Source organism: Anarhichas minor, unplaced genomic scaffold (genome assembly GCF_050575085.1).
Source record: "Anarhichas minor isolate MPS153535 unplaced genomic scaffold, ASM5057508v1 ptg000014l, whole genome shotgun sequence".
NCBI classification, from domain to species: Eukaryota; Metazoa; Chordata; class Actinopteri; order Perciformes; family Anarhichadidae; genus Anarhichas; species Anarhichas minor.
The window spans coordinates 8,975,834-8,994,222 of NW_027466460.1; the positions used below are offsets into that span (position 1 = coordinate 8,975,834).

General features: G+C 43.9%; 1 protein-coding gene across 1 annotated transcript in view; it reads left to right on the forward strand.

The window, feature by feature from the left end:
* Positions 1 to 18,389, forward strand: part of cntln (centlein, centrosomal protein) — an 82,256-nt gene that overhangs the window by 48,476 nt on the left and 15,391 nt on the right. The window contains exons 17-24 of the mRNA XM_076091349.1: positions 1,512 to 1,587; positions 3,240 to 3,321; positions 3,669 to 3,940; positions 8,152 to 8,367; positions 9,776 to 9,873; positions 12,694 to 12,820; positions 13,108 to 13,245; positions 14,335 to 14,520. Of these exons, the coding sequence (XP_075947464.1) occupies positions 1,512 to 1,587; positions 3,240 to 3,321; positions 3,669 to 3,940; positions 8,152 to 8,367; positions 9,776 to 9,873; positions 12,694 to 12,820; positions 13,108 to 13,245; positions 14,335 to 14,520 (1,195 nt within the window). The remainder of the gene's footprint in view (positions 1 to 1,511; positions 1,588 to 3,239; positions 3,322 to 3,668; positions 3,941 to 8,151; positions 8,368 to 9,775; positions 9,874 to 12,693; positions 12,821 to 13,107; positions 13,246 to 14,334; positions 14,521 to 18,389) is intronic.

Below are 18,389 nucleotides of genomic sequence, written 5' to 3' on the forward strand. Positions count from 1 at the left end.
ATCTTGCAGCGGGTCTTCTCCAGCAATACGTCTGGTAGGCGCTCCCGGAAATACAGTATTTCTGCCTAAGGAGGTTTGGCCTAAATAGTGCCAAATAAAGATGTCAGACTCGTTAAGGCTGCTGACAAGTCTTTGTTTTGTTTTTTTCCTCCTTTTTATCGTTGCCTCTGGCTCCCTCTCTCAAGTTTTGAGCTGCTGGTGGCAGCTGACCATTTTGAGCAGATCAGCAGTTCTGTTCCAGAGTAGGACAGAATGAGTGCGGGGGGGGGGGGGGGGGGGGGGGGGGGGGGGGGCAGAAGGAATAGTGCTCAGAAACATATTGAATTGTTTTGTTGGCAGGAATATGTAGTGTGTGTTCATGATTGCGTTAAACAGGGTAGAGATCTGGTGACTGTTGAGGCATATGAGTCACTTCATTTTCATACTCGCCACACCCAATGTGTCCCATATCGAAGAATCTTTATTCATCTGACCCAAACAATGTTGCATCCAGGCTTTAAATGAACAGATATGTGTTCTTGTAACTGCACAACACACATGCTATCGCCATAACATGCCAGCACAACATCCTTAACTGTATTGTTGGTAGTAACACATCCAGGAAACTCTGAAGGACTGTGGGTGCAGTTACCGTAACTCCTGTTGTCTCATTGGCCTCCTGGTCACTGTGGACAGCTGGAGACTGTCTGTGGTATTCGTCAATTTGAATCTTCATGTCATCAGTAGAAACGTATTTTCTAATTTTTAGTGAGATGACTTCAGACTTGTATTCACAAGGCAAAAAATTTAAGTAGGACCGGTTTAGCTGCCTCACCAGCATGAAACGGGTATCGTTTTTCATCAAATGCTTGTAACCCTGGTTTTACTGGTGGTGATTAGTGATCCTCAGCAAGTCCCCGTGCCCCTTCCAGACCGGCTTTAACCCTAACTAGCCCCACAGCCCTGTCATGTTCCAGTTAGATCCTCTCTCCGTGGTCTTTACCTCCGCTGATTCTCCCAGGCCCCACCTTAATAAACCCGCCAGCGTAAATGTCACTGGCTTCCACCTTCACGTCAAAGGTCACTGTCAATAAACCTGTGTGTGTGTGTGTGTGTCAGCGTGTGTGTATGTGTGTCCCAGGAAGCCTCGCCGTGTGTCCATCAGATGCAACTTTGCTTGGCTCCGCTCAGCCGTGCCTCTCACACACGTCTGTCACACACAGAGGGCTAATGAAGGCCACAGCCGCTCTCATACATGTTGATGCATTCACCATCAGCACCAGACACTGCAGCTTTTCACTTCATTTACACCCACATTTACACTTCCAGCTCGGAAATTGGATGGGACATTGATTTTCTGTTGGAAGGCGGGGGGGGGGGGGGGGGGATGCACATATTTTTGCTTGATGTCAACTAAATCAACCATAAAAGGTAAATTGGATTTTTGTCAAGTTGTGGTAGTTTCAGAGGCAGGGTTGCGGGTTCAACTTCTGGCCTGTAATAACCCTTCTCATTTGTCTGTGCACTGACAGTGGTGAGGAGTACGAGGACAGTCTCAACAGTGTGACCTCAGGGACAATGCGTTACCGACAACGCTCTAACAAAAAGGTTGGTTAAAAAAAGGAACGAATAATACACTTCTACAGTCATGGCATGTGTGTATATTCCAAGAGTAACATTTAAGTAGGATGTATGTGAATAGACAGCCTATGAATGAGAGCACACGCTGCTTTTTGTTCGGGTTGTGACAGGCTTGTTTTAATTGTGCCATTATTTCAGGGGTGAAAGACTATCATCAAAACTATTTCTGAATCCCTGATTCTAAATCATCACTCAGTTGTTGAAGAATACGTTGTATCTGTACAGTTTACAAAATTATAATGTTTGATCCTAAATTTATAATACACAATTTTAAGATGTGATATTCAGCATATTCTGAGTAAATTGATACTTATTTATTAAGACAGAATCTGTTGACAAACCTTAAAACTAGAATTTGATTTAATTTAAGTCAGAATGTTTCAGTTATTTACAGCCACAAAATCTGTGTTATGTTTCATTCTGCCTTATACAGTCATATGAGTAATGTACTATTTACTAAAATGTCCTCAATGTCCACACATTTATTCTGACAGGATGATTGTTAGAGTTGTAGGAGAGCAGATGAAGTATTTTTGTTGCGAGTTGATAGTGAAGGGAGTGTGTTTTATTTAATGTTTTAATGTTATTCATGTCTTACCATAAAGGTAACACAGTTATAGAGGTTCACGTGATCTCGACTCCCTTTGCTCTTGCATTCACAAAGTCTTGCCCATGTGTGGTTGTCGGTGCTCCTTCTTTTACCGTCTCCTCTCCACACCATTACGATCAATAGGCCTGGGCCCTTTTTCTCATCCGTATCAAACCGCTTCATAGCAGGACATGGCAGCTCCAAACCCCAGAGAGATATCTCCGTCAAGTAAGAGAAGAAGTGGGGAAAGAAGGTGCACCTTTAAAGATATTCTGTCTCCCTCGCTTTCTGCTTCCAAGAGGAGGAGAGCTAGGTAGAAGGTGGAGACGAGGAGAAGGTTGTTGTTGTACATGTAGCCAGGGAGCTGTCAGGACCCTCACTCTCAGATCCCCTTAAGTTTCACTGCTCCAGATCCGCTAAATGTGCCCATCAGCTCCTCCCGGGCTCATCGCTGTGACAGCCCCGGCCCCTCACGACACGCTATGTCACAAACCAGAGGGTTCACCCCCCCCCCCCCCCCCCCCCCCACCCTTCTCTCTGCAAGGCACTGTGTGATCAAACCTGGCACTGATCAACTCCTACCTGACCCTTTATACAAAGGAAACAGGCAGAGAAGAAGGGGGGGAGGGGGGGGGGGGGGGGCCTTCTTTGATGTCACTACAAACGATGGTGCATTTGGGAGATGTCACACGCACACACACTTATGCGTGCAAATGACTACACACACACACACAAGTCATACTGTAAGAGTGAATCACGGCTCTTCCACGGTGATTGAACAAAGGCGGTATTTGCAAGCGTCTGTCAGGAGTAATATCCGGGCTGAGAAGCGTTTGCGTTGAAGTCAGTTGAACGCGCTCAGGTGAATTATTAAAGCGCAGGGTGATTTGTCTTGTCGCGTTAAACTGAGCACAGCCTGTGATCATGGTGTCATTATGAGCTGCGTTTCAGGAAGCACAACATGTCAAGCGGTTGTGTTACATCTAACAGCTGCTTTTCATCTCTGTCTCTGACTTTTCTGTTCTTTCAGTCCTACAGGTGTTCACAGAGCTCCAACACAGCGGCACCCGCAGCAATATCCAACAGAAGACAACCCGATGTTCTGGCCCAAGGTAGCGTGAGTTCTCCCTTTTTCACACCCATGCAAAACTACAAAAGTCTAATCGACTATTAATTGAAGCAGGAAGAACACTCAATGTATGTACGTGCTGTCGATCGGAAACAAGTTTTTAAGAAGTTAACAAGCTTTGTTTTTTTTTTGTTTTCAGAACTTGACACTCCTGGTTATAAATGGCAAATGTTAATCATTCAAGTAGTTAAATATATCACAGTTTTCACTTGTGCATACACAGAGACACTTTTACATAAGCCTGTTAACTCCCACCAGTAGCTTCTAAATAGGGATTTGTTCTGTGCACTTGTCAACTCTGAGGTGCCTGCGTGTACTTCCTCCTGTTAGACGATGAACAGCACGAGCCCTGGGACCGAGGGACGAGAGGAGAGGAAAGGAGGTGGAGCAGGAAGAAGAGGATGCTAATGAAGACCCAGCACTGCTCCTCCTCTTCTCTGCAGCAGCGCATAGAGTCCCTACAGCATCACATTGACATACTACGGAGTGCCAGGAAAGACGCTTTGCTGTCTGCCAAAGAGCTGCGAAGGGCCAATGAGAAGATCACGGCACAACTCAACTCCCTCACTGAGAAGCTCTGCAGCAGCGAGCAGCTCACACAGGTAACTTGGGGGGAAAAAAACAAGGATATGAGTAAATCGGAAAGCCTGTAATAAGTTTCTTATTTTACTGTCTTTGTCTTTCTTTTTGTGGCTCTTTTGTATTTGCTGAGGACCGAGAGTGCAGCAGTAGCAGGTCCTTTGCACATATCAGGCTTAATAAGTGTGGCTGACAGGCCTACCCTCGTCTGTGGAGGTCAGCGCCACGGAGCAGAGGAGAGGACGAGAATCTCCCCCCCCCCCCCTCTCCTTTTCCTCTCTCCGACTCTGCTGTTTCCTCGTCTCGCTGAATGTTTCAACAAGGCAGTCCTCCTCAACAATCTGTGTCACTAGCAGTTACATTTCTCCAAATACAAGCACCTGCGTGTGAAGACACACACACACACGGTGACCACTGCCACACACTCATTTAGTTATTTAGTACCTGCCTCCAGGTAGGAAACTCTTAGACTTGGTATAGACTATAAATAAAACACCAAGCGCTTTGGCCCTAAACCATACCTTGCCTGCCAGGGTTTCCTTGTACAAACCAACATATGTACACACACATTCTGTACACAGACACACACATACACACACCAACACCCAGACAGATACAGTCGTTAATCGGACAGGCAGGAGACTTCTTTTGGAGAATTCAGACATAGCAGCAGCCAGCGAGGTCCCACTGGACACCTGATTAGGCGCATGTGTCTGTATGTCCGTATGTTTACTGAGTCAATAGTACAGATGCAGTATATTAGACTTCAGCCCTCATAGGGCTGCTACCGAGGAAGTGGCCCTTGTGCTCCCACCCAGGCATCTGATTGCTAAGGCCCAACGAGATCTTAGACTCAGACACAGCAGTAAAGCCACACGAGTATGCACACACACACACACACACACACACACACACACACACACACACACACACTCCTGTTAGTTTCCTCTTCCCTCCTGCAGTATTAATGCCACTCCACCAGAGAAAGTTGGAGCCGACTGACTGGCCAAAGCCATGTCTTGTTGCCCTCTCTGGAAAGGGCAAGAGGTGATGGGCTTGTTCCAGGCGGTCCTTGCCAACTTTCTAACTAAAACTCTCTGCTTGTAATTGGCTTAGGACAGCCTCCACAGGGGCCATCATGTGAGAAGTAGCATGGCAGTTTCTCAGAAACTTGTCTGTGTTGCTGTTAGACGTCGACCGATAGTGGATTTTTAAAGGCCGATATAATAAGTTTGGAGCAGGAAAAAGCTGATAGCAGATTAATCGTCCGGTCTGTTCCAGCGGCAGAGCATCGTAAAACGCTCTTCATTCAAACTCGACGGAAAGAAAATACAACTCTCCAAAACCATCTTTACGCTTGTTGCAAAATCAGCTGTTCACCTGGACCCACTTTTTCTATCCCTTTTGCTAGAAAGAATAAAGGTTGTAGGTATTTGGAGTTATTATGATGTCTCTGATCTCTGATCTATTCTACATTTTAAAAACATAAGTCTGTCACACATTTATCGGCCAAACCGATTAATCCGTTGACCTCAAGTTGCTGTGTCTTCCTGATGTTTCAGCCATTCTGTACCTCCTTTCATTGTTAAGCCTGCTTCTTTTTTTATTCACCTTCCCTTCAGTGGTCTTTGTATGAGTTTGGGTTTTGAGTTTCTAACCGTCTTAACAACTGCATTTAATAGCTGCTATTTAAATGACATTTTGCTGCTCTTAAATCTTTAACATGAGAAGTGTGATGTGCTTTGTAATGCTGCACTCAGCTCTCCATGTCCCAGCCTAAGGGGAACATGTGTTCAACAGCATGGTGAAACTTTCATCACAGAGTCCCCAGCACAACGGTATCCTGACGGATGTCTTAATCAGCACCAGCATGTAACCCTGGCTTTCAGACCCGCAGTGCAGAAATGTGTGGCTGCTTCCCTTTCCCAACATATTAATCACAAAGGACGATTCCTATTTATTATTACTTGGTTTGGTTATGATGCCATTGCTGAGATCGAGGGACCACGGCAATATCACTGCAACAAAGTCCAATGTGGCAAATAATACAAACAGTCAGACAATCACACCAAAAGTTTTAGACAGATTATCTCGACCACTTTATTTGGAGGTAAAAGCTAAAGCGAGTGCCCCTGCAATGTCAGTAACGATCCCTCATTGCTCAGGGAAACTTGCACTCACGACTACGGCAAGTGCTGTAGGTCAAAGTGGAAACACAAGTCTGTGAACTATGATTGATGTTCACAATGTCCACCTTAGTTTTCTCTTTCAAATGAGTTTGGATAACCTGGAGGTGACTGTAAAAAAACGTTACTGTCCATCAGATTGTATGACCAGCCGTGTTTCTTCCCAACGATTCACTTTGAGATCTAGGAACATGGCAACTGTTCGAAAATAAGACCCAAGCTGTAATAAACTGGAAATATCCTTTTAAGGTGGCATAAGAAGCTTAAATAACCCAGGTGACAGGTGAAGCATGCCATCCTATTTCTACCGAGGCTAGCTCTTGACGAAATGTGCGAGTCATGCGTATCATCCAAATACGGGATCATTTTGTTGCTTGGATTATCTACCTCACTCAGTCATTACTTCCCCGTTTCCTTCACTTTGCAGTGTACTGTGACATTGCCTCGCAAATGTAACAGCTTTATCTCTTTACATGCCGAGTGTACTGCCCTCCTCTAACATGTAAGGGGCTGGGATTATCACAGGATTAGTGGGTGCAACAGACACAACCCACTGAATTTCAAAAGATCCAGAAATTATTTACATTTTGATGATATTTGCACAACAAATCACATAGAAAGTCTGGCCAACAGGATGAATACAAAGTGATTGAACATATAAAGTAGACGTTACACTAGTGTCTGTCTTGGTTGGTTTATGTTGACACTGTGATTTGTGCATGTGTTTATGTGCGGCTATTACAGCTGTGTTTCAGCCTTTTCCTTATTTATCCTGCTACTGATTGAGTATCACTTGGAAAGGTATCAGTGAGGCCACTGCTCAGAAGCGAGAAAGAGAGAGAGAGAGGTGTCCTCTCTTCCAGCCTAATGGACCACCAGTAAATCAGCCCATGTCAGTGTCATCTCTCACCAGGGCTGAAAAAAATGCCCCGTGAAATCAAAGCCTGTATTACAGGAACTGTCATCAATGCCGTTCTTAATTCGTGCACCGCGGCTACTGCAGCCATAGCCCCGCTTTTCATTCTCCACTCCTTCCTCTCTCCCACTCTATCGCTGCTACTTCTATCTCTCCCACCCTCCCCCGGGGATGTGGCATGTGCGTCTTCAACAGAGCAGAGGAAACCTAAAACAAGAGGGATTCTATTAAAAGGTGTCAGCCAGCAACCAGATATCAATAACCTCCATGTATGCAGAGCAGGGAGCCAACTCCTGGGAATCTGTGGTTTCACTTTGGTGTGTGCGCGTGTTCTCTGTGTTTTCAGCATTTACCCCATGTGTGCGGCATCATGTATCATGTCTCCTATTTGTGCCATTAAGCATTCTTGATGTTTGAAATGATACCAGGTCAGCTAATTGTGGCAGTATTGAACCAAACAGACGTGTTTCTGCCCCATATTTTCTTGATAAGCAGACAAAGAGATTTTTTTTTTTGAGCTCCATCGCTCACATGTGGTTAAAAGTGTTCACCTCAGATGCTTGTGTTTAGAATCATTGATACACTGTACAATGTACATGATCAGCTAGTGCCATTATCGTCCATCACTCAAAACCCATCCTCTCACTAAATACTTAACTCACTCCATCCGGAAGTGCTTTCTGATTCTGGAGGATGGCTTTATTATGCATGCCAATCACAGTGAGAATTAGGCCCTATTGACTGGGCAACGGCTTCATCTGCCTCCTAATTAGCATAAAAAGGAGATTTATCACAGACTAGATATTAAAGCAAAGCCCCCCTGTTGCTAACGCATACAGTATTTCCAACATATTGTGTCTACTTTGTCTCTGCGTCTATCACATTCATGGAATGTGAATTCAAAATTAAGTCTTCTCTTACAACAGTCGTACTTTTTATTTTGCATCTTAAAGCAGAGAAAGCTGGGATTTAGAACATTATATCATGTCTCCCATTACTTTTTAATGTTGCACTCGACATCCTAGAACAAAAAATGAGGTTTCCTTGTTTTAGTAACAGTTGACAAAACTTACGTTTTTTTTAGTTGAAGTATCATTAGCAGTAGACCACCAATTCTTTCTGTCGGTTGCAGAAGCTGACCTCTGACCTGACTGGTAAGGAGCAGCAGAAAAAGGTTCTGGCGATGGAGCTGGAGCAGTGGAGGCAGATCACGTTACCCCAGCAAACTGTACCAGCAGCACCAGTACACGCACAGTGCTCCTGCCACAGCGGGACCATGACCGCCCCGGCTAATCCGGCCCACCAGGCCCTGGAGGCTGAGGTCAAACAACTTCAAGCCAGACTTAAGGTTCGTGGTTCAGAGCAGAACTCTGGTGGTAATGAATGGGCCTCATGCTTTGTCTTATTGTGCACGCCTTATGAGATAAATCTCTTAATAGGATGATGGTATTAAGGATTGTGTTCATTTCCAATTTTGTGCACTGTGAAGCTTGAGTAGATAATACCGTGAATAACAAGGAATTGAAAACGTGTTCTAATGCTGTTTGGCTCAAAAAATATTTGTCAAAAATTTATTGAAAAGGAATTTCCGTCCGTACAGGCAAGTTGATGGAAAAAAAAGTAAGAAAGTAAAGGTTTTGAATTTCGCACATTTCAGTGTGAATTTTCTTTTTGTTGCCCTTTTGACTCATTAGGCAGTATCAAACAGTTTACCAGTGCTGGCATTAATGTTTGTATTCAGAAAAAAACATTTCCCTGGTATTTGATCAAACATTGATATTTCTGAGTCACTTTAACGTCTCACTTGTTTGAATAGCCTGCTTTCCTTGAGGGGTTTAGAAACTCTGTCAAGGTTTTTACTTTCAAATCATATAGCATAAAAAAATACTAATTCTTGCGCCTTTCAATCTACACTCAACATCACCTGAAATTGCATGTGATTTCGACATAAATTAGCATTTCTTATCATTTGATCTCATTACGGGGTACCTGTCAGAAAGATGATAAAATGGGGAATAACAGTTAGAGACGTGCCCGACATCATAGGGAATGAGGTGCGAGTGGTACCACGGTAGTATCACCCTCTCTGCAGCCAGCTCATCAGTGTCACCGAGCAGATTGCTGCTGTCATTACACACAGCCAAGAAAGTCATGTCAGGTGACAGCAAAAGGGAGAGGCGAGGGATGCACTGTGGGGGTGCACGCACTGAGTGAGCACGTTGTCAAAAGCTTGTACTGTTACAGTTCCCACAAGAGACACGGGGCCCTTTAAACCAAAGTGAACATGCACGTTCAAATATCCATCATGCGAATGATCAGAAGTCAGGCTGTCGTCATGAGGCGTGTGTCTTAATACATCGCAGTGCAGAGATCTAAAAGATCAAAACAAAAAAGACATTTTAATAATAAAGATTAAATGTTGCTGTTGGATTTTTTATTTTTTTTTAAACCTGTTTAACATATTAGTCTTTTTCTTCACGTATATATACAGTATAGTCTCCGTTGAAATATATACCGTGGTTTAGGTCTATACGTTGTTATTTTTTCATATTACTCCCCTCTCCTCATCCACTTTGGAAAATACAGCTTTCCTTTTAACCTCTTTTAGCACCTTCTACCCTCCCGCTGTAGCTATAATGAGGAGGCATGCTGTGCCTGACCTGTCATCAGCCGTGTCGCAAAAACCTCCCCCCCCCCCCCCTGATCGCACACTCAAACACATTAACAAACACACGCACCGTGTGCCCTCCCCCCAGAGTGCAAGTGCGGAGGTCACAAGGCAGGTGGCGGCTAACAAAGCCCTGCGAGGCCAACTCCAGGAGAAGGAGGACAAGCTCCGTCAGCTGCAGGACAAGTTAGTTTCACACCTTTTTCTTCATTAGTATCACTTCTTTCTCTTTGTGTTTCTCTGCAGAACAGTTGTTACTTTTCCTTTTTTTTTCTTTTTGCATCCTTCTCTCTCTCTTTGTCTCCCTGTGTGCCTGTCTGCATGTTTGCACATTCTCTGCAGCTCCCATCTGTAGTGTTTGATTCCACCATGTGGCAGCACTCTGTCTGCTGCACTCCACTTAGGCGTGCTTCTCCTCTGCGTGAAGCATCGGTGAAATCATGCATGTTCTCATGAGCGAGTGAATACATATCACTGAAGGAATTGGTGCCTGTGCACATGTGAGCATGTGGGTGTCTTGTGTGTCATGTAGTGTGCGATGTTACTTATGTGGGCAGCAGATACGGAGTGCTGATCAAAGCAGTGTATTGATTGTTTGTGTGCCGCAGGAGGGACCATTTTGGCCCGTGACACTAAAACCCACACAGCATCACTCTGGCCTGTGGGCCACAAGCCCTAATGAGTTACATGGTTCACCTACTGTAGCAATCGCTGCGTTACAAAGTCATAATGTAGAGCTATAAACAATTCACTCAAGGAAACTGTCAAGATTTAAACAGTGTTGTGAAAGGCGTATATCATCATTCTGCATTAGTGTCTCATCTTTGAAGTGAGAGAAAGGTACAAAGAACAACTTGGCTTTCCTCCCTCTCGCTCTCTTTGTCTGGTATGCTGTGTCCTCTGCCTGCCATTCTCAATAATGCATCCAGGGCATGTGTACGATCGCAGCGGGTTTGTGTTTGTGTGTGACCAAAGCACAGCGGATCACAGGCAGACAGAGTGAACATCCCTCAGCTTTCCACGACAGCCTTACTCTCTCCTCTGGCTCTTGTCACACACACACACACACACACACACACACACACACACACACACACACACACACACAACTAACTCGCCATCTTTTCTTGCCAATACCTCACCATATGCCTCCATGGAGGGACCCCTTCTCAGAATGAAAGACATGTCTAGACGTCTCTGAAATATACATCTCGGCACACACACAGGGAGCAAGGCTGCTTCGCCTTAAAGAAGAGAAGGGGGGGGGGGGGGGGGAGGAGAAATGGATTTCAAAGTATACCGGCATGTCCTCAGTCAATATCCGGCACTATGGCCCTGCCTTATTTATGAAGCAGCTTCTTTCATCTTTAGCCCTGTTGTCTATCAGCCACATGAAACGTCCATCCGCACTTCATTCTTAACAACATACACAGAAATTGGGCGCTCTCGCTCTCTCTTATGCGCTCACACTTCAGACCACTGACTGTTATCATTACAATACACGCATGTTTGATGAACAATATTGCCAACAAGCACGGAACAAAGGGAACAAACGTGCGAGTGATTGGGATATAGTTTGAGGCTCTCTTTCCCTCTTTCCACTAACACTCATAAATAGAGATCACACGCTCTGGCAGAAGCAGCACATCTCCTGCATTCTTTTTTATCCTCTATTCTTTTTGGGGTGCAGAAGACGAGAACATCTAAAATAAATGTTGTCGATCTAATTGCCATTAGCATTGGGATAGAGGGAGCTGGCTGGGGCTATTATTGCTGCTCTCCGTCTTTAAGTCAACACCAGACAGTCATCTGAAAGGTTCAATATGGGTTTTCTCATTAATGGCCAAATCCATGGGGTAACCAGCCAGCGCTACTTTTCCCCCAAAGACCCCAGGCTAGACTCCTCTCATTTAATTTAATGTCACTCCAATAGGACAAGCTCACATTTATTTAGCCAGTCTGCCCTCAGGCATTCATCCACCTAGGGAGACGGGGACATTTACTTACACGAAAGCATTTGCTCTAACGTTTCGTCATCTGTTTATTCAAAACACACAAGCCATGATGCGTATGGGAGCTAAGAGATCCACTACATCTTTGAAATACAAAAAAACGGCAAAAAACATTTTAATTAACTGCATGCTTATGATCTTTATTCTATTTGTTCTAATTCCCCGAGGTAAAGACAACCATGAAAAATGCCTCATATTTGCCTTTTATGAAAACAGAATAAAACATACGAACATACTGAGCCCATTTAGTACAAGGCCTCACGGATGCTGGAATATTAAGCATGCCAATACGTAAGTTATCAAAATAGGAAGTGACACAGGGTGCTTGTTTGCAACGGTTACAGCATGAATAGCTTACAATACAGAGACATCGCCCTCTCTGTAGGGAAGTATTATCAGCACAGTACAGCACACAAACAAACAATATTTTTTAGAACATAATCAGTCTTTCCCCAGCCAGGTCCCCCTGCTGACGTGTTTCTATATGCGACTGGTGTAATGCTGAGCTGCAAATAATAAACATTTAAATACTTGTTAACAGTCTTTCAAGTAGTGTCACTGCTGATTCAAAATGCCGTTTGTCAAAAGGACTCCCCAGTCACACTTAGTGCGGCATTCCCCGCCAGAGCACTTGTTCTAATATATGCCAGTTAGAATTATATATGCAACCTTATTTCACCACCCCCCCCCCCCCCCCCCCCACCCCCCACTTACCCAAACAGCATGCCAGTGTATTTAGTTGTCATAATGAGCTGTCATGCCTGATGCACTGCATGGGGACACTGTGCCTGCCAGCTTTGTGTGTCTGTGCATGTTTCTGTCTCGGTGTGTGTCTGTGTTTGTTCTGCTATGTAGACGCTTTATGTGAGTGTGTGTGCCTGTGCATGAATGTGAATATCTGGAAAAATGCACATTGATTTATACTTCATACCTTATTCGGATGTTGTTGTTTTTTTTTTGTGTGTGTGTGTGTGTGTGTGTGTGTGTTTCCCAGGGCGAGCCACACAGAGCGAGATGTGACCATGAAGAGGCAGCTGGTGGAGGACTTGAAGACGAGACTGAAGTTCCTGCAGGAGATGGAGAAAAGTTACCGAGGACAGGTGGAGGAGCTGGAGAAGAAGGTACACAAGATACAGCTGACACCATTGTCATATCATCCAAATCATTTGATGCTTGTTGGTAGAATGACAAAGAGAATGAGGTATTGCAGTGCTCAGTGTTTCTCATATCCCGGATATTATGTTTCCTAGATGACTTAGAAGCAAAATAATGAATTGTGGTTACTGTTGAATCAACTAATAGAATAGATACTTCATTGATTTGAGTGAAACGTATTACTATATATGACGTCAGTACCCCCACACAATTGCTCAGCTTCCTGTTTCCTCTTTGTTCCAACTTTCTACAGGGGAAGACTTTATCAGAGGAGGCCACCAACAGGAAGGCCCTCGTTGATTCTCTGAAGAGGAGACTGAATGTTGCAACCACAGAGAAAAGCCAATATGAAGCCTCCTGTAAAAAACTGAAGGAGGACCTGGAAAAAAAGGTAGGAAGCGGCTAGTTCTCACTACAATGATATCATAAGGAACATTCAAATATGTTTTAGAAATTTGAGCTTTAGTTTGAAATAATCTGTTTTGTGCTACAGCAGTTTGAGTTGTGAGAGGCAAGTTCAGTTCAGCTACTTAACTGCATAGTAAACACCTGTTCCCGAGTGTTTATTTTAATTTTATTTCTGATGCATCAAGATGAATGGATAATCGTTTTGTAATCGCATCGTAGCCCTCTGAATCTGAATCTGAATCTGAATCGATTTGTGAGGTGCCTAGAGATTCCCACCCCTATGGTCCACTGACCCCACAGGGCAGATCACAGTTTATAAGTACGTAATTAGTCAAAATAAAGGAAAGGTTTCAGGATTGGGGGGAAATAACTTCGGTGAATCTTTACACCGCAGCTGTTTTCAGTCCTTTGTAGTTGTAAAGTTGTAAAACAATAAAATTAGATGTGCAAAATGCTTTTCATAGGCACCTGTATGTTATTTTTTTAACTGCAGCCTATATTCACTTTTCCACACACGTGCTGGCTTAGTTTGACTGTCATATTTGCAGCTTGTTGCCTGTTTTTCCACTCTGCAGTATATTAGTAGTCTTGTTTCTATTGAAATATAGCCACTAACAAAGCTCCGCTCATTTGGTGATAAACACATTTCATTTTCTATAATTAAATACAATTAAAGTCACCTGTTATTTCCTCATTTAAAAGTCATTAAAAAAATAAGGAAGTGTTGGGTTGGCAGCAACTTAACACGACTCCTATACAGCTGAAAGCGAAAACGGTAAAAAAAAAAAAGCACAAAGTACAAACAGGAACGCAGGAGACAACAAATGTTCTGACAGCTGAAAACACACACCGTCTTTCTCTCTGGTCTCCTGCACAGACATGAGTTTAGTCTCGCCACACACCTGTGGAAGGGGGCGTCGTCACTGGTTGGCCGAGGTCGGCGAGACCTCGGCCAAAATGTCAAATTCTACAATTGCCACAAATGTCTCACAGACCTATGCAGACTCTCTACTTTCTAAAGATTGTTTTGCCTTTAGCTCACCAGTTCTGCCTGCACATTTGTCTTTTACAGGAGCAGCGCATGCACGCCTTGCAGGCTCGAGTGGGAGCCAGTGAGCAGGCTCTGGCTGCACTGGAACAGACAGCCACTGAGCAAATGGAGGGGTTGACCCAGCAGAGCTCCCGTGCCTTGGACAGGATTCAGAGACAGCTAAGCCAAGCCTTCTCCCAGCTGGAGCAGCTTCATTCTTTCATCAAGGTACTTTACCAAAGGGGCAGTGGGTTGCAAAAAAAAAAAAAGTCAGAATGTATAGAAGTCTGTGGGAAAATGACGACACTTCTCCCTTGATTTATTACCTCAGTGAACAATTTAAACATGAGTTTATGGTCTTAATTGTTAGCTTCAAGTCGTCTTCAATACTGCATAATGTTCATTTAGTAAATGATGGTCTCATTTAGTGTAAAATAGACACTAAAGCAGGGAATGCTTTAGGACGAGGCTACCTCGTGATTGACAGGTTGCTACCACGGTGCTGTCCGGTCCTCGCTTTAAGACTTGAACACTTTCGCAGTGTGTTTTCTTCAGGAAGAGGAGGCCGGGCCTCTTTACATGGAGATTGGTAGCAATCCAACTTACATGTATTTTATGCTCTCAGAAGGCTTTTCACCGCGGTGCCTCGGATGTCTTGTGGGACGTCTTGAGGAATTCGGGGAGATTGCAATAACTGTATAACAGCAGCGACAGAGTTTTCATTCCAAGGGCTGGAGAGTGTCCGGTTTGATGGCCTCAGGATTGTGTAGAGGGAACTTAACCTCAAGGCGAAGCTCTCAATTTAGATGACAATTGACATTTAAGCCACATGAGGTCTAGGGAGTGATCAAGAGAAAAAGATCGTTTGATTAACAGAAGGAACCCAGATTAGACCCTTTGCTGCTTCGCATTGAAAGGAACCAGTTGAGAGAATTCAGGCATCAGGCAAATTCTGGGAATGTCCAACAGACCCATAACGCACTGGTAAGACTACATATCCCACTTGGAGATGTGGCTAGGGGGGCAGGACGTCAGCACTGCCTTGCTCAGCCTGCTCTGCAGACACCAGGACCGGATCCCCCATAAATGTCAGCAGATGGATGGATTGATTCGTAACAATGTGTGTACGTGCCGTTATGCATTTGCACCTTCTTCTAACACAGGCCACCACTATGATAAATACTGTGTGCCCAACGGGAATGGGCACTATTGTCTTTGTCTAGGCCTAATCCATCACCTTGAGGTGTGTTTTGTGTGTCTGTGTCAGTCTGCGTGTGGGTCTGCCAGAGACTGATAAAGAGCGTCCATCAGCTCTGTTCAGCTGACACCTGTCTATCAAAGGAGCAAACAGCTTGGCAGAGATAGATAGGGATGGCAGTGTATTTGCACACACACATAAATCAAGTGGCAGATCACGGACACAGTTTCATAGCAATTCTCTTTAGTCCTCACGAGCCATAAATATTAGAAACTACTGACACTATCCTTGTTCTTGTATGGCTCCCTTACATATAAGGGTAATTGGAGGTGGATAGGATGTGTTTTGTTTAGTTTCCTTTTGCCTAACCTCTGATTTCTTTCACACAGTATAACCTCACGCATTTATGAGAAGACACACATGCATGAAATGTACAAATAACCTTTAAATAGAGGCTGCATTACATGTGAAAGCACATGTGTATAGAAAATGCATAGAAATACAGTTCACGCTCTTATAACTGCTCTCCTCCATTCCCATAACCCAAGGCTGGTGGGGCCATTGTGTTGTTGTTGAGGATTCACATCATTGTTTGCCTCCCCCTGGCTCCTGTGATTCCCTATAAGAACACCAAGCCCTTTGATTGGACTGCCTGACGTCCGGAGGAGATTTACTCTTGTCATGTATTGATCAGGACCGGAGGGCTGCGCCCGTGTGTGTATAGATGTGTCTGTGTGTGTGTCTTTATGAGCTTGTTTTTTGTCCTTTGTGCCTGTATGTGCTTCTGTGAGTGTGTGTGTGTGTGTGGAGTTTTTTTAGTTTTTTTTATTGTGTGCCAGCAAACCCTTTTGGCCCCTGCACACGCCCCAGGCTGTAAGCACTGCTATTGAACTGCTAAACAGTGGCCCTGCATGTAGTGACTACTTCTCAACACACACACACACACACTAAAGGTTCCGGTAGTTCTCTTGTAAAGAATATTTTGGTTTGTCATCCCTGCTGAAAAGTACAGGATTGTGCAGCCTACGAGTATTATCTTTTTTTTTTTTTTTTTTTTTTTTTTTAAAAGGAATGTGGGAGTATTTTTGTGATTACTGGAATTCGATGTCGATATGAAGTACCCTTCATACACCAATGACGTCACAACACATTTACCTGTGATTACCTTCCATATACCTGTTCTGTAAGCGGCGCTTACATAATTCAAGATCTTACTGAAGTTTGTAGGATACACGAACAACAGTAAACTGCCTAATCTAACAAAATAAAAGCATTTTTCTTTCCTCCCGCTCTGCTCTTTATGTTTTCGAATGGCCCTTTGTGTCCTCATGTGTGTGAAGAGGTTCAGAGGTAGCTAGTTATTAAAGAGGATCTATTTTTGCTGCTCATTTGATCCCCATCTCTTTGCCCTAATCCTCCTCCTGTCTAAATTGCTCCTCTGGCAATTGTGATTGTGTACTAGTCAGGCTAAGAGCTCTTAGCAAGCACACACGGACACAACACCTTCCATGTATGTATTTGAATAGCTTGTGTGAGTCTGTGCATGTGCGTGTGCGTGTGTGTGTGTGAATGCTTGCATTTCCCCCTCCCACCCTTTGTCTCTCCCAGGGCTGAGAATGAGTGATAAATTCACCCCTTAATCTCTTTCTGGATTCTTCCACATGCAGGGTTTAGGTCAATTGAATGTAACCCTTGAATAGTGACAGTGAATATCTATTAGGCTGTAAATGAAAGAATAGGATCTCCGACTGTTAGTTAATGAGCAGTGTATTCCTTATGGGTAAACACAGCTCTCAGATCACCAAAAAGAGCTGGAGCTGCCTTCCTTCATTAGGAGGTTGACGGTGGTTAGGATTTTTGCTCGTCCTGTTCAATCAGTGCTATTCTGATTACTTCACAACGACATAGTCGTAGTAGGCCTATGAAACTGGATTTAAAATGAAACTGCACCCGCTCAAATCAAAAGCAGCTGGATTAGAATGTTTAAACTTTTCTTGTTTTAAAGTGTTTATACATTAATCTGCGTTAGCTCTATGAGTTGATTTACATAACCTATATTGTTTTGTTTCATCTGTATGGGTTTTAGATAATGTCTTCCTGTTGGTTTTTCCTACATGTCTCCTTTGAATTTCTGAACGTCTCTGCTCTGCTTTGTGTACACTTCATGTTGCTAACGGACAAATAGCAGCACTCCACACTCTCCAGCTGCGAGCCTCCAACCACTCATTCGCTTCTCTCCTGTGAGAACCACCACTTGCTTGGTAAACAGCACCTGGTCCACCTGTGTGAAATTAAGAGAGAGGAGTGGAGATGTTTGCCTGCAATTCCACATTGTTCGTGTGTGATTACCCGTGTTACCGTAATGCACTTGAGTGTTTTCGTATGTTTGTGCTTGTGTTCTTGTATGTGTGCACACGCTGTGCTTCTTCCTTGCTCGGCTATATATTGTGTACTGTCCAAGTGTAAGTTGTACTTTATTCTTTTTTTTTTTATTTTGTTTTTGTGTACAGCAAGTTCTTCTGTCTCTAGCTTTCTTTCTCTCATCTGACCATCTATTCCAAGGTCAGCTTTTCAGCAGGCTTACAAGGGAATGATACAGAAGATTATTGCCTCGATCAATAAGCTCAAAATGAAGCAAAGGGGAGTTTACTTTATTGACTTTCTCGTGTACAGTGGCAGTTTTAACATTTAATTGTCTCTCTGTATTTAGAGCAAACTCCCATTTAGTGCCCGACAACTGTGCCATCCCAGGCCTTCCTCGTCTCGCTTGCCATTCACTCGGGCACCATTTGAAACGGCCCCTCGTAGCTTAATTATTAACAGTGTTATGCTGCCCTGTTGTACGGAGAGACATTCAGAAAGCAAATAAATAAATGAATGGCTGTATTTTCAGTAGCGC